General features: G+C 34.8%; 1 protein-coding gene across 2 annotated transcripts in view; it reads left to right on the top strand.

Moving 5' to 3' along the window:
• Positions 1–26,566, top strand: part of LOC138708046 (solute carrier family 41 member 1-like) — a 344,564-nt gene extending 317,998 nt beyond the window's left edge. For both annotated transcript variants that reach the window (XM_069838158.1, XM_069838159.1), the window contains exons 8-9: positions 631–779; positions 3,081–26,566. In XM_069838158.1, the coding sequence (XP_069694259.1) occupies positions 631–779; positions 3,081–3,266 (335 nt within the window). In that variant the 3' untranslated portion in view covers positions 3,267–26,566. The remainder of the gene's footprint in view (positions 1–630; positions 780–3,080) is intronic.
• The last annotated feature ends 423 nt before the right edge of the window (positions 26,567–26,989 follow it).

Here is a 26,989-nt window from a genome sequence, read left to right as displayed (position 1 = left end):
TCTTGTCTGGTGTGTCAAATGATCTTATTTCTCTGTCTCTTTCAGTTTAACATTGTTGAAATCAGACGTGTCGAAGATTCCTGTTACTTCCGCAACTCATTCTTGTACTTTCTGAGTGTTTGTTATGAATGTTTAGGCACACAATTCGACACAATTCATACCTATTTTTCGCCTCTCGCTCCATTGTCATAAATATTAGCATATTTTTTTGGTTCTGGCTATGCAATGTTCTTAATATTTTAATTTGAAAATTGTAGGAGATGCACTGTAAAATCATTGTGAATGAAAGTCGCTTGCAGCATGCTACAAATTATCCACTTGGACTGTACTGTGGTCCATTTTTATGTTTCATAACAATGATACTAGCGGAGGAAAATGTTATCGCCAACTCATTCATGAAGGACAACAAATAGCTCAACTGGCACAGTCAGCAAGGTCATTTGCCAGAATCAGTGGTTCCAACTGTACATTTAATCATGAATTGTACTCCTTGAGATGAATAAATAATCATGTCTAAGGTTCACGAAATTGAATAATTAAATAAATATGATACAGCGATGTTAAAAAGGGGGCTGTTACAAATATTCATGTGAATGCTGATGTTGATTCAATGTGTGCTGTCTTTTGCAGGCATTCATGCTCGGACAACTCGCGTTCTCATGCTCATGGTGATTCCAGGCCACATCATTTTTATCTACACCATTAGATGTATGAAAGCTGGACACACATCTTTAACACCACTCTTTGTGATAGTGTACCTCGTTGCTGCTATAGTACAGGTAATGATTTCTTTATTTTGAGTGTTGTCCTATTCTGAAGGTTTACCTTAAATAATGATATGACACAAACTTAAATTTCTGTATTAGTGTACAAAAATAGAAATATAAATTTTTCCTTCTTCTTGTAATGGCCAACATTAGGATAAGTCCATTTGTTGTGTAGCAGCCCAATTTTGTATGTGTTTCAGTGTGAGCAAGTTTGCAGAAAATTATTTTGTAATATCTATCTCTGATTGAGGTTCTGGCTGATACATACAGTACAGCAAATGACTTCAGAACTCAGTGAAGCATAAAACTTACCCCCTACCTTTCCCTACCCCCACTCCATGAAAATACTGCATATCTACATGGTGGATTATACTGGACTGTTGTACTTCGGAGCTTCATTAGTGATACAATGTCTTTCACAGAATCATATGAATTGAGTGGATATCACACTTACAAAAAAGGCGGTTCTTTCATTTCTCATGTTTAGGATTAGTTACAAATATTCAGGACGCGAACTTAAATATATACATTCTTAAAATAGATCACCTGTTATACGAGTTCAAAGAACACAGATTCAGTGATTTTCAAAGGATGGAGAAAGATTTCAATATTTTTGCCACTCCTTTTCATGTTTAAATTGAAAATGTTATCCCAGAATTGCAGTTAGAGGTACTGGATTTGCAGAATGATGGCTTCTTGAAAGCAGAATGTGAAGGTCTACTGGGGGCTACAATTTTTTAAAAGATGTTCTGTACTGCATATCCACTGCTTAAACAGTTTGCTTAAAAAATGAGTACCGTCATTTCCCATAAATATGGTCCTGGAACATAACTATTGTCCACGATACAACTATTCAAATGTTGTACTCCATAACGTAGTATCTCGTTTATCTATATTCTTGCTGTACTGTAGTTTGAATTCAAGTCACTGCAGCTATCTACGAACGGTCTATGTTACTTCTACAATGATCTTTGAATGGTTGTTTCGTGGACCATAGTTGTGTTCCAGGACCATAGTTATGGGAAATGACGGTATGTATTCATCAACCTACCAATGCGAACAGCTGTTTTCTAAAATGAAATTTATGAAGTCCAGCCGCAGGTCCCGCTTAAGTGATGCTCATCTCCTTGTACAACTGAAAATAACATGCACAGATATAAATCCCAATTGCGAAGAAATTGCTTTGAAAAATGATTAATTAAACATCACGTGAATGGACTATTCTAATTACATATGGTAGGTAGGAATGTAGTGGCGCAACTGTCTGTAAATCCGTCACTACACTGTACAGTGCAACCCCTCCCACAGTATGTAGTTGCCATTTAAATCCTGTCTTGTGGGTTGCGTTCATTTTGCCCACCACTGCAGTAGAGCATTGATTATCCGAAACAATTGGGGATGGGGGGGATTCGGATAACTGATTTTTTGAATAACTGATCATTTACAAAAGCAAATTTTACCAGTGTCATAGGAGCAAAGAAATACTGATATTATACACAAAACTGTACATACAGTATATATTTTGTATCACACGTCTTACAAATAACACAAAGAACTGACTAGCCTAGTTTGACAAATTCAAAATGATCATTAAAATAGGCCTACAGTTTAGGAAAAGAAGTCCAATTTTTTTTTTCTTCAGAACTAAATCTCTCAAATAGTGCTAGCGAAATTTCTACATGGTGCACGCACAAATTTAAATTTGCCTACTGGAACGCTTTCGGTTAACCGATGTTTTGGTTGATCGGTATTTTGATAATCGATGCTCTACTGTACATCTATTATCAGGCAGTACATCTCACTTGACGGTATGTATCAGAGGAAGAAGAATTGTTTGTATGCATCTGAAGTCTGATTAGTAACATGTGTCTAGTGAGTGAAATATGCAATGAAGGGAGGAAGAAACTGGCCGCTCTACCCCATTACTTCCTGACTTAGTTGTCTCATGAGTGATGTCTTATTGGTGTTACTTATTAGGTTCAAACATGTCTTCGGACAATTGACTAAACAACAACATATTTACTCTCAGCCACCTTGGAATCCATCACAGAAACAAGCATCGTCTGAACCGGGCTTAAGGCAGGAATTCTGAAACTAGAGGCTTGTATTGTACATATGTTGGAAGTGCATTACATGTGGATATATATATATATATATATAATATATACATACATATACATATACATATACATACACACACATATATACATTTTACATTTTGCTCTTAAAGTAGAGAAGGAGTCTAATAAGCGCGCAAATATGGTATATTTTTATGAAGATATGTATGTGATTGTAGTTTTCCATTTTTTTCAGGTGGCTGCCCTATTGTACATTGCCTACATATTGATACATTGGATGTGGAAACGCAAGATTGATCCAGACAATTCTGCGATCCCCTACCTGACCTCTCTTGGGGACTTGTTGGGGATTAGCTTGTTGGCGATTGCATTTCATTTTCTGTATTTAGTTGGGGACAGAGATGCAGACGTGGGAGACTAAATTCTATCATTGTGTAGGACGAGGTATGTGGCCTTACCAGGAGATCTATTTGTTTATATCTGAAAGTAGTTAGCAACTCTTTTCCACTATAATCTTACGTACTGTCACTTTTAATCTCTATAAATTTACTTCAGAAATAATTTTGACCATACTAGGAAATCTGGAGGTTTACCTCCCCTCCATATAGTCAGCACTGTTAACTTAAGAAGTCTATGCTCAGAGAAAAATTTAAATTGCCATTCTTAATAATATTCAAATGTTTCCCTCGACTTAGCTGAATGGTACGATTCCATTTTCAATCTAATGATTACTTCATTAATTTTATTCACTTAGGGCACTTCGGCCTTTTAGTCAAATGACACATAAATCTCAAACGCAGAGAGTCAGTTTCTTCTGACAAAACTACTAGTGCGTAAATTGAAGATCAAGTGAATTTTTATCAGTGAAAATGGCACCTTTTTAATTGGTGTGTTGTATAGTACATTAGTCTTCCACATCTGAAATGTCCCTTGTGAGTAAGTGAGAGTGTGAGAGTGTGTCAGTAAGTTCGATGTCCCATGAAAAATGATAGTTTTATTTTTTTATTTTGGGTCTTGCATAAAACTCTCGAGCCAGAGACGTCTCTGGTAGCGAACAAATTATTTGCCATAGTCTTTCACAATAGGATTTTAATTTGTAGGTGTTTATTTCGTTATTTTATAGGTTGTGTTCCAGTGCATGCAAATGGTAGCCCTCAGGGCATTGTAACCAGAGGAACCTGATACATAAATCTGTACAATGATATTCTTAAGAGCTGATTCAGAATTTTGATTGTGAATTAGTTTTTTACAGAGTGTGATTGGCAACTTTGTTTTAAGAAACATTTGAGATAGCAAGTAGAGACAAGTAATGTGAGCAGATAATTTCAAGATGTATCGTTTGTTCCTAGAGCCATAGCAGCATGCTACCATTTGTATTTCCATTGCATTAATGTGAAAGAAGGTTGTAAATTATTTGTTACTGTAAAGACGTACATGATGTGAGCATGAAACATAGGTACTAGTAACTTAAGAATCGTAAAGACCCCATTAATATAGATTTACATGGCATTTCTCTCATGTTCCTATAGTAGAAAGATGGAGCATCATTCCGAATGTGATGAGCTGAGTTGATTTATATAGGTGAAAATAGACATGTAGCAGTTTGCTGAGATGGTTACTTGATTAATTATTTTAGCATTTGATTGAATTCTGTATGTTTTGAAGTGTATATTTTTATTGGTGTTCAAATTATTGGTAGTCAGTTTTCTCAATTCCTTTTACCCAACATTTGTTATTCCCAACATAGCCTGAGTTCCAATGCTCATTTTCCCATTCCTCTTTTACCACTCCATTTCTCACTATCTTTTTTTCCCCACTTCGTTTGTCGCAACTTCTTTTCCCAAAATAACTTCCCCAAACTGTTTTTTCCAGTACATTCTTACAATGATAACCTACTTGACCCCCTGTTATGCATTTCCATGATAACAAACTGTGTTTTATTGAATTACCATAAATTTTGTTTAAACTTGCTACCAATATCGTGGCCAATATTGTACATTTTTGGGGTAGGGAAAAACCTTTCTTTACATAGCGATGGATATTTATGCTAAAACAAAATGGAAACCATAACCTTCGGCACACTCCTATAATTAGCAAGAAAGAGAACAAGAAAGCATTGAACATTTAATTTTAAACATTGTTGAGAAATATAAGAAAGAAGTGAAATTTTAACGTATTTACGATTAATTGCGCATAATATGAGTTCTTAAATATGATGTGGTACACAATTTGAAATTGGATAATTAAATTTTAAATGCATGTAATGTATAAACCTTATATAATATATAATATAATATAAAATACAATTAACAAATAGAGTCCACACCTGTGGAGTAACGGTTAGCGCATATGGCCACAAAACCAAGTGGCCCGGGTTCGAATCCTGATTGGGGCAAGTTACCTGGTTGAGGTTTTTTCCGGTGTTTTCCCTCAATTTGAGCAAATGCTGGGTAACTTTCGGTGCTGGACCCCGGACTCATTTCACCAGGATGATCACCTTTATCTCATTCAGATACTAAATAACCTGAGATATGATACAGTGTCGTAGAATAACCTACTTTAAAAAAGAAACAAACAAATGGATAATTAAACCTTCAAAGAAATTATGAATAGTTTGGAAAAATAAAAATTCGGAAAAAGTAAAATTGTTTATATTTTGAGTTTAGAAAATTAATAAGGTGGGGAAAAAACAATATTTGGTACTATTTCCTTCGGGAAATTATGTTCACTGCAACCACTGGGTTTGGAACTATCTGTTAGTCAGTTAGTGGGGAAAAAACGGGTTGAGAAAAGTGTCCACTAGCATTTGAAAAATGCAGAACGAAGTTTGAAATGCAAAACCTTTCTAAATTTGCTGTGTTTTAATTATGATCTAATGTGTAAAATGCAAAAACAGAAAGTTCCTGTTTCTGACAGAAAATCAACAATCTTGATTCCCTAATGCTGTGCGTTATATTTCCTTCCAATAGAGTGTAAATATTTCATACATATTATCGCTATGGCAAAGTGAAACATTGTCCTCCTCTCTGATACATGTTCTCCAAAACTAAATTTCCTCACATTCTGTCCCGATGTCCTGCACTGAGTTAGGTGTACAACTGCTCTTGAGTGTTGAGGATTTAGAGGTGCTTGAACCAATAAACTCACGCTAGTTTCATTTGCCTCTGTTATTTGTTTCATTCCTCTGAATGAGGCACCAAATGAACAAGCAGAACAATTTAGGCCGCCCTAAAGAAGAATTTTTAATGCATTGTAGGAATCATGATGAAGTTGATTTTTGTTTAGGAACCGTTGCTTCTATTGGTGGGGACTAATCTTACTACAGTACCAAATTCTTATTCCCTTCTTATGTAAGCTATGGCAGCAATCATTCAATGAACTTGGCAGGATAGGAATTAGTACCCATGATTTGTGTAGTAAGAAAGTCTGGTCATTTCATATTTCCTCTATTCCATAGTTCAAGGTTCTTCTACGAGGCCTGTCTAAAAAGTATCCGACCTTTAGCCAGGAAAAATATTTCAAATACCTGACGGGGTTGGGACCCTAATCCCCTTCAAAGTAGGCCCCTTGTGCTTGCACACACTTAGCCCACCGATCCTTCCACTGCCGGAAACACCTCTGGAAGTCTTCTTTTGGAATGGTGTTCAGCTCCGTCGTTGCGTTCCGCATTATCTCTTCTCTACTCTCAAAACGGGATCCTTTCAGTGGTGTCTTCAATTTTGGAAACAACCAGAAGTCGCAAGGAGCCAGGTCTGGAGAGTAGGGAGGTTGGCGAACGGTTGTAATTCCATGTTTGGCCAAGAAAGTGTGGATCAATTGGGATGAATGTGCGGGGGCGTTGTCGTGATGCAAGTGCCAGTTGTTCGCCGTCCACATGTCTGGTCTTTTGCGCTGAACTGCATCACGGAGTCGCCGGGGAACATCGTGATAGTACTCCTTTGTCACCGTTTGTCCTTCCGGTGCATATTCATGATGAACAATTCCACGGACATCAGAGAAAACAGTCAGCATCACCTTGATTTTGCTTCGCACCTGCCGCACTTTCTTCGGCCTTGGAGACTCGGGATGCTTCCATTGCGACGACTGTCTTTTTGTTTCTGGGTCGTACCCGTACACCCATGACTCATCTCCAGTTATCACGGTGTTCAGAAACCCAGGATCAGTGTTGGCGGTGTCCAGAAGGTACTGTGCAACGTCACGACGGAGGTCTTTTTGTTCCGGGGACAACAACTTGGGCACGAATTTCGCAGCCACTCGGTTCATGTTCAAATCATCACGCAAAATTGCATGTGCAGAATCTTTACTCACTCCAACCTCTTTGGCAAATCTCCCGCACGGTCAAACGACGATCTGCCATCACCAAATTTCGCACCCTGTCAACAACAGCTGCACTCCGAGCAGTTTGGGGCCTGCCACAACACTGCTCACTCTCCGCTGATGTGCGGCCATCTTTGAATCGGTTGAACCACTCCTTAATTTGTGTTACACCCATCACATCTTCCCCAAACACCTGCTGAATCTTACGAATTGTTTGACTTTGAGAATCACCAAGCTTTTGACAAAATTTGATGCAGTATCTTTGCTCAATTCGTTCAGTCATCTTGCGAGAAAACTAAATCCGACAAACACTTAGAACAGCACCTTACTTGGCGACCACCAGCCAGTGACTGGCACAAGCGAATGCGGTGAAAAAATTCAAGCATGCGCATTACGGTTCCTCCTTCCACCGTGCACAGTGGCGCCACCTTAGAATCACTACTTTGCGCGGGAAAATTTAAGGTCAGATACTTTTTAGACAGGCCTCGTATATGTACATTACTTGTATCTCTTTGCACCTGAGTTCCATTATGCAGATATAAATATTGGAACTTCAGTGAGGTATTGCTAGATGAGAAGACGCCTAACTGTTCATGGAATTTCCAACAGTGTCACACATTTCTTGAAAGTTACAACAAATCTTACTTCTTTACATTTTAGCAAAAATTCTGTAATTTGCATTGTACAGTAACTTTAATATCTATGCTGAGTACCATTTTCATCTCTCAAACAAAGGAGAAAGTCTAGTAACTTCAGATAATTTTGACTGTACTGACTGGTTTGCATTCTCAGACATGAAAATAATGATAGGAGGGCTGGGTAGTGATCCCTGTATGAATAAATCATTTCAGTACAAAAGTTTAATTCAATGCATCAAAGTTTTTAGTGTTCAGACTGGAATAAAAATTTACATGGTTATATAATAAATCATTCTGAATGCAGTGTAATAAAAGACAACTAATTAGTTTCTGATCCAAGTGCAAAGAAAAGGCTCTAACTGACAACCTGTTTTCCGACTTTGTTTAATGTACACTGATGTTCAAAGATATCTGACCTACGATTTTGTACGATCTTGTAAACGAACTTTCTAACCATAGGATAAATCAGAACCAAGGATATCAAAAATTGACAGACTTTGAAAGAGTTCCACTACTTTTCAATAGGTGGCACCATTATTGGGGCGGTTAAAAAAAGTGTCAGGAAAAATGATTATGTAGATTAAGCATAAATTTTTCTCATAATTGACAATATCATCGGCTTCCAACTAAACCCAGTCCTGTTTTACAATCAGTACAGTGGGATGAAAAATTGAATTCTATAATGCAGGTATATTTATGTAAATTGGCAACAGTCGCAATCTACTCATAGAAGTAAGAACTTACGAAGCCACACTCACACCAACAAATTATCGATCACAATCGATTAGTAGGGTCAGATACCTTTGAATGTCAGTGTACCTCAAACTTCAATAGTAAGTTCTGCATGAAGTATAACTGGAGTTGTCTTTAAAATGTAAAATACCGGTACTTTAGCAGCATATTGCCTAGAATTATTGAATCTGTTAAGCATATTTATGTGCTTGACTAATTTATATTCGGATTTTCGAGATTCCCTCTATGTAAGTGGCATCAAATTATTATCTAGGTCCTGTAGGTGCTTCATCTTCTCATCAGTTGTTCTACCGAATTTTGCTGTCATTGTAAAATTCATCATCTTATTTATTTATTTTTCAATTAATCATGTGGAGAGAACTTTTAGATGCAGAAAAATTAGGCAGCTTTTCTAAATACATTGTATTTGCTAACACATCTTCTGTGGTTTTTTTCATTACATCTTTACTAGAGGAAATAATTCAGTACTTTTTCTTTTAGTTTAAACATAACCTAGAATATGTTTAAGATTAATAGCCTATTGTCTAGATTTATGCCAGAACTGGCATCTAAGGATACCAGATTGTTACATACATACATACATACATACATATATACATACATACATACATACATACATACATACATACATACATACATGTTCTGCCCATGGACAGGTCTTTCACTGCAAACCCAGCATTCTCCAATCTTTCCTATTTTCTGCCTTCCTCTTAGTCTCCGCATATGATGCACATATCTTAATGTCTTCTATCATCTGATATCTTCTTCTGCCCCAAACTCTTCTCCCATTACCTTTCCTTCCAGTGTATCCTTCAGTAGGCAGTTTCTTCTCAGCCAGTGACCCAGCCATTTCCTTTTTCTCTACCAGATTTTTTATTATGAAAATTACCTTTAATACCTGGAAAGTACTTACACTCGTATTTTAAACATCCTGCATGTTCATAAATGTATTTCAAATAATGTTGCCTATGAAGTGGATATATTACCCTATCTTAATAAAACTTGCCACATAATAAAAAGTGAACGTCATTCCTTGAGCTTCGAAACATTATGTTACTACTTGTATTTTTGCAAACTTGCTAAAATGGAAATTTTTAAGACTTACAATCTAGTTGTTGAAAAAAATTCCAGGACTAGATATTTGTGATTTCTGGACTTTCCCCTATATTGTAGTTATAAAACTTTTGAAATTATCTATATCATATTAACTCTTTGAGTGTGCTTATTTACAAAGGCTATAAACTTTTTCTCTCTTATTGTTGTACCGTTTTGTGTAATTTTCTAAAGTTACAATCCTGCAGGAAGGCCATATTTAACAATTAATTGTTTGTTTACATATCATATGGTTTGAAACAGAATTTACTGCAGGAAAATGTGAATAGTCATTTGATTTGAAACAGGGTTTATTGCAGGAAAATGTGAACCTGAATTATCAGGAAGTCTTCCTTTAAGAAAATACTCCATTACTGTACTCAATATTTTACGCAAGACACTGCTTTCCTGTATGGGATAGAATATTGAAAAAATATAAATAAATATCTACAGTAACATAATTAATATATTAGCTTCTTCTTAGTTTCGAATTGATTTTAAAATAAGAAAAAAACTTGTAATGTCTTAAAATTCTTGTTTCGATATGCATCTTTAGTTTTCACTGTCGAAATACACAATGGATTGCTCTCATCATCATCATATTCAGTAATGATGCAACTCTCTTGATAAATTCTCAAGTGTATAAAGTATTTCCGTTATCTCCTCTTTGGTTTGGGAACCAAAACTGAACTTGCTACGTTTTGTGCACTGTGGTTGAATGGCCTAACAAATGTAGAGTTTGGTAAAAAGTGTTCACAAAAAATTAGATTAAGTTTTGTGATATTTTCAAATGCTGAGAAATACTTTATCAAATTGTTTCTTATGCTACAATTAACAAAGGAACAAGAAATGTCAAGTAACAGTTGCTCAACTTCACAGAAACAAAAGCCAAGCAATGTTATAACCATTGTCTCATTGTTCCTACAATCCTTGCTTAGGTATCCTGAGTTACTAAATATTTATGTGGTGGTAGTTAATTCTTTAATTTCAGTCTATAATTAATTATGAAATTTACATGCTTCCATATTATAAATCTAGGTAGATAGTTTTCTTCTGGCTAGAGTAGCTGTTTGGGATGTAAGATGATAACGAATTCATGCCATCAGGAAGGAAATAGAGCATCGGGAGGATGTTAATTGGAGAAACACAATTGACAGTACTTCCAAGGTTTGAGATGGACAATTGCTTTAAGTAGATTTTGTATCCTCTTTATTGTCCATACTCTGAACGTCCTCCAAGCCATTTAATTTGCTCATGTTGTGCTTTTAGTGGCTAATTTGAAGCTCGTGGCTTCTGTGTGACACTCGAAGTGAACCTAGTCAGAATGTTCGGGTGTCGTTCACTGCAGCTAGTGATATCGGTCTTAGTGCCTTGAAGATGGTGCTGTATTGGTTATGTGATTTCCACAAGGAAGTCATGTTTACATAATGTTAAAACGAATTCAAAATTTCTACAGGAATGAAGAAATGGCTGACAGCTGCAGAAATAAACGTGCTTGTTTGTAATTTGTCACTAGAAGCAAGGTCAACAAACCATGATCAGTTTCACGATGGCTTCAACTGAGGTTTCATTAGCAGTGAATGTTGCATTTCCTATATTGTTTTGAGAGATGTATTTATTTTTATGTGGTTTGTGTTTTCTGATAACTGTGTTTGAAAATAAGCCATTGTAGTGAATTTTAAGTTATCTCTCTAATTCTATACATCGACAGTAATGCTGGTAGAGCTGAATTTTAAGTTTTATTACTGTCTCTCTCTCTCTCTCCATAACCTCATTTAAATTTTGGGTGCGTGTTATTTTCATAATGTGACATTTGAATCATGTTGGCATTTCATTACTGTGAGTTAGCAATAAAATAAGCAATTGAAGATTATTGGTTATATTCCATACTAATTTTCTTCCAGAGAAGGTTCAGATATTTATTTCTAGTTTGTAAGTGCGTTATCTGTTGTATCGATTAGCGTAGTTCCTGTATTCGCAGTCTGTCTTGTTCACTAGCATTCCCCAGTATATATCCTTTTTATTTCAGTTTATTTCCGTGCATAGGTGAAATGTATTGTTTGTGAATTGTCAACATAAGGTAAAATGATTCGTAGTTGTGATTTAACTATTTTCTCGCGAGATAATGAATTGTTTTCGAGTTTTAAAATCATCATGCAGAAGAAACTGATATTTACACATTCATAGACAAAACTTAATATTCTTTGGTAGAGCACATAAAGGATTTTGTAAATATAACTATGATTTGATGCATGAAAATTACTTGTATTTTAAATATTTCTATTACAGTTTCTGCATTTCACATGTAGATACAGTTGCATCGAAAATTTAAATACGATAATATTGACATTCGTCTTGTGTATGTGTATCTTACAACCCCGAAAACTTAATATTCACTTGCGAGTTTGAGTCTTCGAAAACCAAAGATACTTCAGATTACCAGACACAATGAAATGCTGGGGTTTCATGATGCTTTAAATCTGTTTCCCGCCATGGAAACCGTGATTACTGAAAGGCATTCTTTCCTTAGTAGTGCCAAAAAATAGTGAGAGCGCATCGAGTTCACATCAGTATTAACATATTTTAAAATGCAAGCTATATTGGAACGTGCATATAAGTGATGTCTGGTGAGTGAGGTGAACATGGGTACCGTATGTCTTACAGTTTAAGTGTTGGTTTTTACATGAATTGTTTAGCATAAATTATTTTATTGTTGCAAATTTAAACATCACGATTGGCAAATAATATGTATATATTGGATTTACTATATTCTCGCACTGTCCTTAAATGAAGAAGTATATATGTGTATTTATATGATGATAGAAGTTTTAATCCGTCAACTTTTGCCGCACGGGCATAAAAAATTAATATATTGATATCTAAATTATTGATTTTGTATAATTTGTAATATTATTCCTGTTAGACACATTTATTGATTGTATGTATGACTGTTGGTCTGTTCTTTCATGATGTGAACCGTAACACAAGGGTTCGAATTAAATTCCTTGTGCAACGTACCGGTAATGAATGAATTCTTTCTGTCTCATATATGTTTAGTCATACATTTGTGATGGAAAAGATTGATTGTGTAGTGGAATGAAAGTCGACTTTGTGAATTGAATAATGGCAAGCATTTTATAATATGCAAAATGAATAGAATTTGCAACATCATATCTTTACTGTATGCTGGATTATTTGAGGAACTCATTATAAGAAGAGTTCGGTGCCATTGTCCAGCATCAGACATACCATTGACAAAGTCTAAGTTAGATATTCACACATTCCAGTTTTCTTGATTCGTAGTTACCATATTTACCTGAATATAATAAAATCTTAGGACATTTTCGTAAGGCTACATAACATCTGCTCAAAATTATTCACACTCTTATGTTGCAATCGTCAGCACAAGTAGTATGTCTTAAATAATAATTATGTGATATTTAAGTAATTGAGACTAAATTCAGAGCGGATGGAATATCTATCTGTTGTTCATTGTACTTTTTTAGTGGACTTGCAGGTACCATCAAAAACATTATGCACCAAATGGTCTTGCAGAATGAGTATTATATTAGAGGAAAATGTAGTCTCATTTCATAAATTTGAAACTGAATATTTCTGTAAATTCAAAAGTTTTGTTAATGGGAATATTTCAAACATAAATCGGGATTTTTATGCTTCATAGGGCTACTGCTGTAAATTTATTATTCCGAAATTGCTTTCTTTTTCGTCTTCATCATAGGCTTATAGCCTATTCCTTCAGTCTAGGTTACTGGGAACTATTAAACATTGAATCCCAGCTATTTTTGAGAACCTCCTCGCTACAGGATAATATTTTTTTTTCTTTATACAGAACTGTTTGATATTCTTTCTATATATCACCTACTTGACAATATCTTGTATATTATTTTCTTCTTCTGTCTCACAATTTGTACTTCATTGTATGAGGTTCTACTATGCATTTTTAGTAAAGTTTAAATCTCATATATTTGTAAAAGTTACTGGTATTTCATTTTAGAAAAATTTTCCTTTGGTAGTGAAGTATGAAAATGCTGAGTTTCTAAGGACGAACTTATCTTCATCTTCAGGAAAAGGTTCAAGCTACATCTCTTCAAAATAAATAGTTATTGCTTTAATTTCAATAATCTAGCCTTGATTTCTCACAAAAATATACAAGTCTTATGAGTGAAAATGGTAGAAAACCTGAAGATGGGCTGCCTGTATACATTCTTCCTTCCTTTTCTCTTTATATGTGATTTATTCTCCTGATCACTTCACTGTTGGCTTTAAGAGAGGTTTCTTAATTGTACGACATGTCTATCCATTTTAAACAGGTGGTGAAAGTATTACTGAAGCTCATAAATGCAGCAGTATAGATGTAATATAAGTAAAATTTGAGGTGTTTAATATGGTATAAATACTGTCGAACCTCGGTACAACAATTTTCTGGGGACAAGGAAAATTGTATTATTGTGTCAGGGCTATTGTTGTATTGAAGGGTTATGAAATTTTGCCCAAATTTATATTCTGAAAGAGAATATAGTAGAAATAAGTATAAAACAATATTACAGACGACGAAGTAACATTTACTCACCATTTGATTATCGGTACTTGAACAAATTCACTTAATATTTTCTGGTATTTTTTTTTTTAATCATTAATTATACTGTCTTTTGGTTTTGAGGTTTTCAGCAACACGTGTTTTTTATTGCTTCGAGCACAATCAGATGCTCTGGTGGTATACTAGAGACATTAAACCACTTCAAGGTAGCAATGTCAACGTCTTCTTCTGCTGCAGTTTTTAAATACTTAGGTTCAGAATTAATTTTACCACTTGTAATACTGTTGAATGTTGCGAGTGTTGACTGTGCAAACGCATACTTTTCAGCCACTTCAGTCTGTCTCAACCTCCTGTCTGTATCACTAAATACAGCTAATTTAGTCTCTAAACTGAATGGTTTTCGTGTTACACCTTCCATCATTAACAAGTAAAATTCGAATGTGAAAGACACCAGATGATCAGGAAGACAGTGGCACGAATGATACAGTCAAATTATGTTTAAGGTCACACACCCTTGAAACAGATATTGAAACAGATTCTATTGTAACACATTCCTTGCACAGAATTCTGAGATTGCTTAACAAAAGTATAAAAGGGAGTAGACAAAGTAACATGAAAACATCTTTAAAGATGCATCTACATGGTTCAACTTTTCTTTCAACTTTACGCATTCAAGCAATGCATGCAAGATTGATATTTAATATTAATTAATATATATATGGTCTAGACAAATTCTTGCCTATGTACCAAGAGGAAGGAGAAATTTGGGAGGACCATGAAAACACTGGCATGAGACCGTGATGGATTCACTAGGGTCTAACACGTGAAGGATAGGATGATGAATATTAATATATATATATTTTGTGTGTGTGTGTGTGTGTGTGTGTGTGTGTGCGCGCGTGCGCGTGTGTGTTTTTTTTCCCCAGTATATATTTCAACATGCCCCATTACATAGGTTGTAATATTATATGTTTTGACATTTCTAGATAATTACATTTTTAAAATTGTAAATTTACCAATTGCGTAATCAATAAATATTTGTGTGATAAGATATACGAGGAGAATAAATACCATTCCAAATTATGAATCCCTACACCTTACTACTTACAAATTTACGAATTACATAAGCAATATTAATTCAAGATTATAAAACCCTGTGTTTCCCTAGTTACAATTTTTCAATTACATTTGCAATAAAGACATATAAATGGTAGTATACCGATAGATAAAAAAAAAGTTACAAATTTTAAAATTACATTAGCAATAATAATTAAAATATATATATATATATATATCACTCCTACGTTTTCCTAGTTACAGATTTCAGTTCCATAAGAAATAAACATACAAAATGATAAAGATAATATACCAGTAAGTTACACAGATAGATCAAAAGACAATAAGAACATGGACATATTTCCATAGTAACAATTTTACGAATTACATAACCACCAACAATAGAGTGCGTGCGTGTGTGTTTTTTTTTTTTTGTATTTTTTTTTCAAAGCAGTGCACCATGTAGACACCTAGTCTTCATGCATCTCAATTGAGCATGCTTTTTAAACTTGATTCTTTCAATATTCTTCTCAGATAGCATGCATATGCACATGAAAAATTGAATCATGTAGATGCAGCTTTGGGAGATGATATCAAATGAAAAGTGAAATATTGAACATGAAAACCAAATAAATTAAAACATTTATATTATAATGTTTTTATAGTTCCTTTTGAGTTTCTTCAAGATTTGACCATCATTGTAAAAATGGATGAAAAATATCATTAAAAGTATGTTAAATAGGCCAAGATTGATCAAATTTAGCATTGCAACAGGGTTTATTATTATATTGGTTTTCGTTGTATGGAGGTTCAACGGTATTATCAGTATATTAGGAATATTATTGGGATGAAGTGTATATTTATTAAGGAACTAATAGCACATTCTTTCATACATCCTGCAGAGTGCTGGAGATGTGCACAACATAATGTTTTCGAGTCTGTGCGATGTTACAATAGTAATTTCGAATTAAATAATTCTACAGTTCTCTCTGAGTTAATTTATTTGTTTTTCATGCAAGGTAGCATAAATATTCAGTATTAATTTACAGTCACTCGCAATATTTTGAAGACATTGTATATTCAGGTAAATAAGGTTATACCTGTAAATATGTAAGGTGAATACTGTATTTGCTTCTCAGTAAAGCGATCGTTCTATAAATAAAAATTGCACAATTACGATTTATGATGATGACGTCTACCAGAATAATCTAACATTCTGATGTGTTTTACTTTGTCTTTTTTAAATATATCTCTTTAGGCACATGGTGTTCTGATGGTTTTTGTAATGCAGTATGTTAGTAGTATTGTGACTGTTGATTTTGTATTTGTGGTTTATGGCAGCACACGACACATGTGAAGATTGTTCAATACTAGTATACAGATGTGATTGAAATATCTGTGTGTTGCACAAATGACTTTTCTTCTTGCATTTTGATTATGGTACATGTTATAACAAATGATGATTTTGTATGCTAGCTTAATTTTGCAACATCTGACACACAAGGTAGCGTAATTTTCTGCTTCATATTGTGGCTGATTTCCCAAATGTTATCTGTTAAGTAATACTCTTAAGGTTATCTTAAGGCAACAGATTATTATGATGCCCTACACACAATTGTTATATTAGGTCAATGTCAAAGCAGTATATTCTTGGCATGGTCAGTTTGAAATGATGTTGAGTGTTGTCATCCTCCTCTTGGCAATGCATTCGCCACAGAAACTGGATTCTGTGGCAGAATTAGGAACCGTGTCTCATCTTCATGATGTGATTATTTACCGAACTTGTTAACATGTTTTATTTCTTCTCTGAATGAAATATAGGCGCAATTTACTGAAAACAGGTGTTCAGATAAGGCCAGTTTTCACATAAGGTACTGTACAATGACTGTGTCGTGTCCTCGTGGATGGGTAAGCAGAACTCTCCATTTGATTTATATTGACAAGCTGTTTTCGGTTTTCACATAGCAGACTGTACTGTCTAGAATCACTTGGCGAGACGATTTCGGTCCCGTGATCCCTGGTGGTTATGACACAGTAGGTACACAGTCTTCTATGTGGAAACGTTGTATGAGACTGCTCACAGACTGTCTTCAGGTAACTTCGAGTGTTTCTGCTTCCCATTCGGGTATAGCACCAGAATCTTGTGCATCCCTCGTACTTTTTCCCTTCCTGAAGCCAAACTGCTCTTCTTCCAACTGTTCTTCCATCTTAGAAAATAAACGTCGATTCAGTATTTGTAGGAGAATCTTCGCCAAGTGTAATATCAGGCTGATAGTCCTGAACTCGTTACATTTCTTGATATTATTTTTTTCTTTGGTATTGGAAGCAACACTGTCTCCGTAAAATCTTCAGGTCAGTCACTTTTCGCTATATATTTCATTGCATAATGGTAGAACCAATTTCCTTCTCGTCTTTACCCAAACATTTCACTAATTCAATGAGGATTCCAACAACACCTGTTGCTTTCCCAGTCTTCATTTCCCTAAGTGCTATTCAACTTCTTCCCTAAAAATATAAAATTCTTTTTCGTCTACTGATATGGCTGCATCGTCTTCTAAAGCTAACTCAACTGTACGATTTCCTGTTTTATATAACTCTTCTCTATATTTCGTCCATGTGTTCAGTATTCCTTCTTTGTCCGTTATTTCATTTTCCATTTCGTCCTCTAATCAACCACCTGAATTTCTTCTTATTTGTGAATTCCAAACATTTTACTTCGCGATATATTAAATCATATCTTCCTTTTCCTTCTAGATCCTCTATTTTTTTTACATTTCTATATCATGCAGTCTTTCTTGCCTCATCAGTTTCTCCTCTTATATCGTTGTTTGGTTTTTGTAGTTTCTTCTACCTTTTTCTGTGTTGATGTTCTTCCATTTTCTCTATTCATCCATGTTCTTATGAGTCCAGTACTCATTAGTGTGGATTATAATGTAGAAAATTTGATTCAAATTTTCTTCTTTCCTCTACATTCTTCACTTTTTTCATGTTCAATTTTTTCGTCACCTGTCTTCCTCTTGTCTTCTTCAGACAAATATCTACTTCGTCAATCATCAGGACATGATCTGAGTTAATATCTGCTCCTGGTAAAGTCTTTGCATTTTTAAGCAATTTCGGAACATGTAAATTGCAAAATATGATAAAAAAACTGCCCACATACAGTCATCGCCACGGTCCCTCATGTGAAAACCCACGACACAGTCCCTGAGTAGTCACTGCGCAGTACCCCATGTGAAAATCGACTTATAGGTATTCAACTTGTTCATGTATATGCTGAAACTTTTTTTTTTTTTTAATTTGTATGTGGTTCAATAAATCACGTTAGTGACGTGGTTAGCATACCTGCTTTGTATTCAGTGGATGCAGAGTTCAATCTCAAAGCTATACTCTGATTTTTTTTTTTTTATCATTCTGGGATAGTACCAATTACAAAATTCCACGATCAGCCTCCTCCCCAATCCTATAAACCTATATCATCACAATTCATATCTTCAGATATCATCTGCGAGAGACCGCTATCTGTCCAGTAATAGTGCACTGAATGGCCAAGTTACTGGTCTCTGTCAGAATACAAGTGAGGTAGTTCTAGCCAACTGTGAAATCCAGAAAATTGCCATGGAAGAAGAGATCTTCTCACAAACCAAAGTGAGTTGTCTCCCTCATGTCACTCTTTTGTTTATCAATCATAATTAGAGCTCGGATTTCTATGACCTAAAAACTCTGGAATATACATGGACTTATGCCCTAAAATACCAAAATTCGTTATAAAACTTTGAAATTTGACGCAAAACAATTAAATATTTTCAAAAAATTAGTTTGAAAACTTTATTGTTCACCATTCTACAAATTGTTTTTTTTTTTTTTTTTTTAATAATATTAACTCCATGTATTGGCCAAAGAAAAATAGAAGGTGTAAAAGAGGATTGAAAAATGTCCCAAGATCTGTCCTTTGCTTGAATAATTCTTTTACAGCTATGTTGACAGGGTCACTGACTGTTTTTTAATTACTACCTTGCAACAGCGAGGTTGGGAACTCTTTAGCATCACATGTTTGGGAGGGGTGGAGGGGGTGATGGCGAGACTGACCAGCAACAATCTGGCCATATTCCTAACATACTTTGTCCTTTGTGTTTTGATAACTTACTGCTGGCGAATCCAGTTACCTTCAAACTTATTTTAACCACAAAATACTACTAAGAAATGTAAATCAAAATAAATAACCAAACAAAATCTTTGTCATCTTTTATGGGAAACGTGTGAATAATATTTGGCGAAGTGTTAAAATGATTAACTGCAATATAAAAAACATCCTTTTATACCATTTTTGGTCAAATAAGACTTCATGCTAAAATATGCATTTATATGACTGTTAAAAAAATTGTAATGTTTTTAATTTACCCTGACCAGGATAAAAATATGACTGTAATAGAAGTCTGAGCCATAGTCATAATTCTCTTTATGACCGAATTATGTGGTGTTAAAATTTAAAAGTTTGCATTTCAATGAGTGTAATAGTCAGATTGTCCCATTTTCTTTTATCGTGTCAGCCTAATGAGTGGGTAACTTGCGTTTTTCTCTTAACATTTTTAGTAATACCAAAATCTGTATCACTGGCACAAGAAATGTATATGTTGATTTTCGTCGAAGTGCTTACAGTGAGTATTGTCTAGTACATTTCTTCAGCATGAAGTTTTATTTTACCCAACACACTAGTTGCTGTATACAATAATTTTCATTCCTCTTTTCGGCAATAATTGTCATTGTTTTCAATAGCCTACATGACTATTTCGTGAAGCCTGTGAGAGGCAATTTACTTGGACCACACACATGAGCATCTTTACCAGAGTTATAGGTTCACAGCTGGTGATATTAGAAGTGCTTTGTGCAAAACTGTAATGAAAACTAATATATTATTTGCTGTAGCCATTGCTAAAAAGTTTTATCTCTTTCCAGAAATGCGTAAGTAGTTTCTGCTCTTGGAAGATGCGTATATTAGTGAGAGGTATCGTGAAACCAATATTATATTTATATCATAAACGTTACACAAAATATTGTCATTAATTCTAAATTACCTTCTATTTTGCAATCCTCAATGTATGCGTTATACATTACCACTTTAAAATTAATGCGAGTTGTATAATATTTTTGGAGATATTATTTTCGGCTATATACAAACTGTTGGCCATCTTTGAAACTCGTGTTTGAATTTTCTCATATGCGCCTTCCTTGTTCCTTTTTGTGACAGAGAACTTTACGTTGTATCATAATAAATGAAAACCAGAAATAGAATCTGTTACATGGACACTCAGAGGATTTTCCCCAGAGAGAATCAACGTACACTTCTCAGTAGGTGAAATGCACATTCGTGGCCCCTTTATTATTATACGGATGCCACATTACTTCGCAAGTAAGAGTAACTGTTAGTGCAAAATTACAGACTAACAATGACAGTGAAAAGATTGAACATTTTTCATTGACTGGAAAGCCTGTTGATACATTTATTGAATTAAATGCCAAGAACTGAGACAAAATCTAAGATATACATTCTGAATTCATTAAACATTAATTTATATTTAAACGTATTTATTCCGTTAATAATAGTCACTCCAATATAAATCTCTGTGATATTTTGTGAAGTCTCACTATTTACTAAGTTTCCTAGTATTCTTTGCAAAAAAAAAAAATCCCATGTGACTACCTAATTTTGTTATAGTACTGAATTACTTACTCCTTTATAACACTATAAGATGTAAATAATTGCAGTTACACATATTTAACCTTCAGTCAGGTGCATTTCTTATTGTTACACGATCGGACGCAATGTATCTGAGAGATACTGTTCATATCAATGTCTGCGTTATGCCTGAAAATACTCTTTGCGGCAGCTGAATGGTCACACAGGCGGCCGGGGTTCGATTCTTGGTCAGGTCTGGGATTTTTCCCAGGGTTCTTCCATTTTTCCTCAAATTAGGCATTAACATCATTCCATCACTATTTCTCCATTTTGTTATCATTCCGTAGCATTCCCCGAATGCCGGCTGGTGACGCATGGAGGGTGCTGGCCTAGGGACGAGTGGGGTTGCCTGCTCGAAACCTGGGCACACAGAGAACCTTAGTGTGGTCAGCCGGTGTGGGTTTGGGTCACCAGAGGGTCAGTGGAATAGATCTTAACAGGTTGCAGTGCTGGGCCTTAGTGCTCCCCTCCATTAAATTCAATTCATGTCTGAAAATTATACCAGGAATAAAATCTGCATTTATTTTGTAACATTACACTTAATTCTGTATTTTAGATTAATTAAATTTTTATTTTGTTTTCAATATACATTCTAATGCTGAAATAATAATAAATATTCTAGAAATGCTTGACAACTATACATTTAAAAAAAAAATGAAAAATGTCCCACAGTATATTCACTACATCTTAGCATTTCACTTAGATTGTTTTATTTTTTTTTTTAACTGGTTAACGACATTGTATCAACTATTAGGTTATTTAGCATCGATGGGATTGGTGATCGCGAGATGAGGCCGAGGAATCGCCATAGATTACCTGACATTCGCTTTATGATTGGGGAAAACCTCGGGAAAAGAACCTAACCAGTAATCAGCCTCAGTGGGAATTGAACCCATGCCCGAGTGAAACTCCAGATCGGCAGGCAAGCACCTTAGCCAATTGAGCTATGCTGGTGGCCACGCCTGGGATCATCAAAATCATAAACTTTTATCTTTTATTTCTTTTTTCTGCGACATCCTGTTCACAGTAATAGAACATTCAGCACTGCAAGCTGCTAAAACAGTGAGTTAAATGAGCGTGCATAATGTGTCTCTCAGATACTTCTGATTAAAAATGATTTAAAGATTAACATATGGTCAGTAGAGAATCAAGTGTTGCAACAATGGATTCTAAGAAGCTACTATGAAGTACAGCTGTTTTGCTGTTACAACAATGACGTTTTTTAAAACCCCAGGAAGCAAATCTTTCAGATATATTGCACCCGACGGAAGGTTAAAGAATTCTGAATACGATACTTTTAATTTTAACCTGTGAACATTATAAAATTACATAGGCCTATGTACTGTCTAAAAAAGAACATGAAATCACAAAGTTAAGAGAGTATTTCATTATAACCGAACGATAAATTCATTGGTCCTGGTTATCATACACTTAAAATCTACAGTAAGATACTAGAGTATAATCTAAGTTTGGACATGTTACATATCATTTCAAGTTCAGCCAAGGAGGGAGGGAAGTGTAAAACTTTCTTGCTGTACGTCAATTTGTATCTAAGCTGCAGTCCACCTATGTGAACATTTGAGTCCCATAGCCTGTTGAGTGTTGTAAAACTGAATCTATTATCTTGAAGTGCAGTAATAGTTCAGTGTCTGTAATATCCCTACATTTACTAGATTAGGGCTTTCTATCATGATAAATACTTTCAAATTTAAAAAATTGTATGTAAACGTGATATATCGAAGCAGAAAACTTAATTGATGGGGTTATTCTAACATAATCCCATTGATCCATTGTCCGAATCTAGCCCACTTCGATATTTATTTATTTTTTTTAGAATAATGGAAATAATCCAAACAAAAAGAATCTCTTTTTTTTTTTTTTTATTTCATTTTTACATTGTTCTTAAAATGTACGATGTGATGGAGGATGCTTTGTACATCAGTGCATTGTCCAGTAGATGCAGATTAGTAATATTCGATGAGTTTCTATTTTAAAAAATGTATTCACCTCGTGTGTCATATGATGCTACAATTCTCTGTTTAGCAGGGTAATTTAACTCCAATTTTAGAAGATATTATACTCTGTGCCTTTAGCTTAGTGCCTGATGCACATGAGATAGTGTTCAGTTTGTTGTTTCACTGCCTTAGGTTGCAATGCTTTTCTCTCTTGCAGAGTATCCTGAAACGTACATAGTGAAATCTGTATTAGTTGGCCACTTCATGTTTCCACACTACTATTGATCAAATGGCTTTAGTACTAAAATGCTGAGAAAATATGAAGTGACAGATTGGAATTACGATCCTAAGAATAAAGTTACATTAACATCTATTTTAAAAAATTACCTAAATTCTTGAAGCTGTTAAAATAATTCTTTTCGTATTTTAATAGGACTGAATAATTCAGTTGAACGGAATTCGAGCATATTCGAGATTAATTTTTTCTACTAAACATAAGAAAAATCAAGTTGTGTGAAGGTGATTGCTATATGTAAAAATCATTGCATTTCAGAATATCTATGTTTTTTTAAGTTGGTTATTTAACGATGGTGTATCAACTATGAGGTTATTTAGCGTCAATGAGATTGGTGATAGCGAGATGGTATTTGGCGAGATGAGGCCGAGGATTCGCCATAGTTTACCTGGCATTCACCTTACTGTTGAGGAAAACCTCGGAAAAAAACCCAACCAGGTAATCAGCCCAAGCAGGGATCGAACCCACGCCCGAGCGCAACTTCAGACTGGCAGGCAAGTACCTTAACCGACTGAGCCACGCCGGTGACTGATATCTATGTTAGTTGTATGTCTTGATAGTCCGAAAATACGATTATTTAATCTCGTACTAAGCTTATGTAATAACTTCCTAAAACATGTTGATAATTTAATAACAGATTGAATTTTTTTCATTCATTATTAGACTTTTATAAATAAACATAAAAAATTCTGGAAGCTTCAAGCAAGTTCCAACAGTAATTAATTACAAACTTTATTTCAAGTGTAAGAGTTCGAATTTCGTGGTGATTAGATAAAAAAAAATTCTATGGTAATATAAAAAATGAGTTTGCATGCATTCCATGAGGAGCATGGGAGGCAGAGAAGTACAGCTGCAGTGTTTTCTTGACTTTGGCACCAATACATCAGCCTTCTTTTACCTTGAGTATGTAGAGATAACTTGTCTCCTGGAAGGCTCTATTACAGTCCAAAATAGTAGTTTCTAAACAACACAGAATACTAATAGATTCTAATTTTCAGTAATGTAATTTCAAGAAAAGATATACAAAATCTGAATTACACAATAATTTATAATTTAGGTATGTAAATTGCTATTAAGAGATATCACAAAACTTACCGTATGTGTTACTTTGACTACATATACAAAACTGCAGTTAACCCAACAATGATGTTTTTTTATTCGGTTATTTAACGCGCTGTATAAACTACGAGGTTATTTAGGGTCAGTGGGATTGGTGATTGCGAGATGAGACTGAGAATTCGCCATAGATTGCCTGACATTCACCTTACGATTGGGGGAAACCTCGGAAAAAACCCAACCAGGTAATCAGCCCAAGCGCAATCAACCCACGCCTGAACTTTGGATTGTCAGGCAAGCACCTTAACCAACTGAGCTATGCCTTTGGCTAAAGTGATGTTAAAGTTTTGCGAAAGAGACAAAATGAAAGCACAACAAATTTTACTGATACTGGGTTTCAGATAAACAGATAAAATTAAAAATAATTTATCTAAAGTAATTACAAACATGATTTCGAAAGTATATAACTTAGAACTAGTACACAAGTCCCAATAGAAGTAACATGGAGTATATTACTAGTAGATGTACAGTACTAAGGAAAGTCTGTTATAAACCCAATGGAAGATGTAGTGTAAGATCAGAGTGAAAATAGTGAGACTAGTTTCAATCTTGTGTCTCAAAATATGATCAGTCCATTCATATTTTCATGTACTGATACTAGCATTTCTAGGAAACATATGTCGAGTTAATAATATTAGCCTAGTCACTTCATGTCCATTAAAATATTACTCTTTTATGTTTAGAAATAGCTGAAAGACATAGGAAAACACAGAGCATACGTTTGGAGAATGTTAATGGGATTCCTATAAGTCACTTATGATTTTTTGTTCAAAATTTGAGAATTCACACCTACTAAAATAGGTCTTGCAGTATTCATACATGGAATAGATTACATGATTACAGAGCATGTTAATTTTTCCGTGATTCCACGTAGCAAGTGGTTGTTTATCTTCTTATTTTCATAAAAACATGTAATGGTAATTTTGAAGACATGGGGCGGGAGGCAAGCAGGTGGTCAACTTAACAGGTTTCACTGGAATGAATTTCGTTGCCCTCGGTAGTTCACAACAGTGAGATGCTATCATTCGCAGTTGTATCAGCCCTGTGCTCTTCTTAGAAACATGTGGTATTCTCAATATTAGTTGCTCCTCTATTTGTCTTATTTGTATAACAATGATGGGAGCAAAGGGTTGCTTTGCAACTTCTTGCACTTGTAATAATAATATTAGAAAAAAAAAACAAATTACATCCTCTATTGGACTAGCACATTAATGACATGCCTGTGACTTTCACAGTTCTCAATATTATACTAATAGTGCATATGCTTAGTCTGGATTAAGAACACTCCGACGAGATAACAACAGTTGGAAGTAGCTAGAAATCATAAAATTAACGAAGGAGATAGTCGCATCCAATGGTGTTAGTCGTATGTGATCTTAAGACAGTCTGACCGTACATATTTTGTGTACAGAATTTCAATTGTGGCTAAAGCAGATTTAATGTACTCGAATTGTTGCACTAATTAGTAGTAAATTTTAATTCACAATAGTACGCAGTACAGTGAAAATAATCTTTGAGCTAATTCAGCAACTGGGAAAAAAATGTTGTCTGATTTTGAAAGGTTCCTCTGGTACTTTGTAAGGGAATAATGGTATGCATTATAGATTGGATTTACCCTGAAAATAAAATTTATCATATATATATTTTATGCTATAAAAAACAGTGCATACTGTTATTTACCACAGTCTGCATCTTTAAGGGCAGTTTGGTGTCATTGTTTTCTTGGTTTTACAAATTTTAATAGAGCTGCAAGTGAAGTGACAAGATCTGGACTCAAAATATAAAGAGAAAATTACAGTACAGGGTCTCTTTAGAAAGACAGTTGCCATAAATTCCAATAGCGAGAGTGTTTTGAGGATTTATCGAGGACAGCACCTCTCTCTGAAGAGATTAAACTCTAGTTTCCCCAAGCTGCCATATGTGGAGATGTAGGCATTAACAGCATTTAGTTCCCTGTTTGCTAAATGGTGAATGCCATTTACATTTTCAGGATACCATGTTGACTTGTTTAGACTTACGAATTAGTGTAATCATTGCTACGCTGTTGTGCAATCACAGACGCAAGAATTGACCGTAAGGATGGATTGCATTGAAACCTTGTGCCTCTCTAAATGCGGCTCAGTTTGTGTCTGAGAATGTACCGAAAATTAAGTTATTAAAGCAATGACAGTTGTAAATTATTTAAATAAAATTTGAATCACACTGAACCATTCTTCTTCTGTGGTATCAGTCCGATTTTGGGCCTTGGCCTCCTTTATGAAGTCTGTCCTTGTCTATGTTGCGCTACTCTTTTCCAGTCCCTTACGATAACATTACCGGGTTTTGACCTGAAATCCTGGGACACCTCTATCTCCACATTACGATCACTACATTACTGTTATTATTAGAGACAGTATTTTAAAGGGAAAAATTTTCACCAAAATAGGACAAGAAAAGGGAAAGTTATAGCCAAAAAAAGGACTTAAAAAAAGACTATTGTCGGACCATCGGATCTGTGCCCCCGTAAGATATGCAAACTGAACCCTAATTCCTTTTCAGCCTAGGTAATTCATTTCTGTCCCTGCATTGCTGTCTCTCTCCCTTTCTCTCCCCCACCATTCACAATTTTGAGCCTTCTTGTGGGGCAGTTT

This window comes from Periplaneta americana, chromosome 10 (assembly GCF_040183065.1).
Source record: "Periplaneta americana isolate PAMFEO1 chromosome 10, P.americana_PAMFEO1_priV1, whole genome shotgun sequence".
In the NCBI taxonomy this organism is placed as follows: Eukaryota; Metazoa; Arthropoda; class Insecta; order Blattodea; family Blattidae; genus Periplaneta; species Periplaneta americana.
This window is presented reverse-complemented; position numbering and strand designations above follow the sequence as displayed.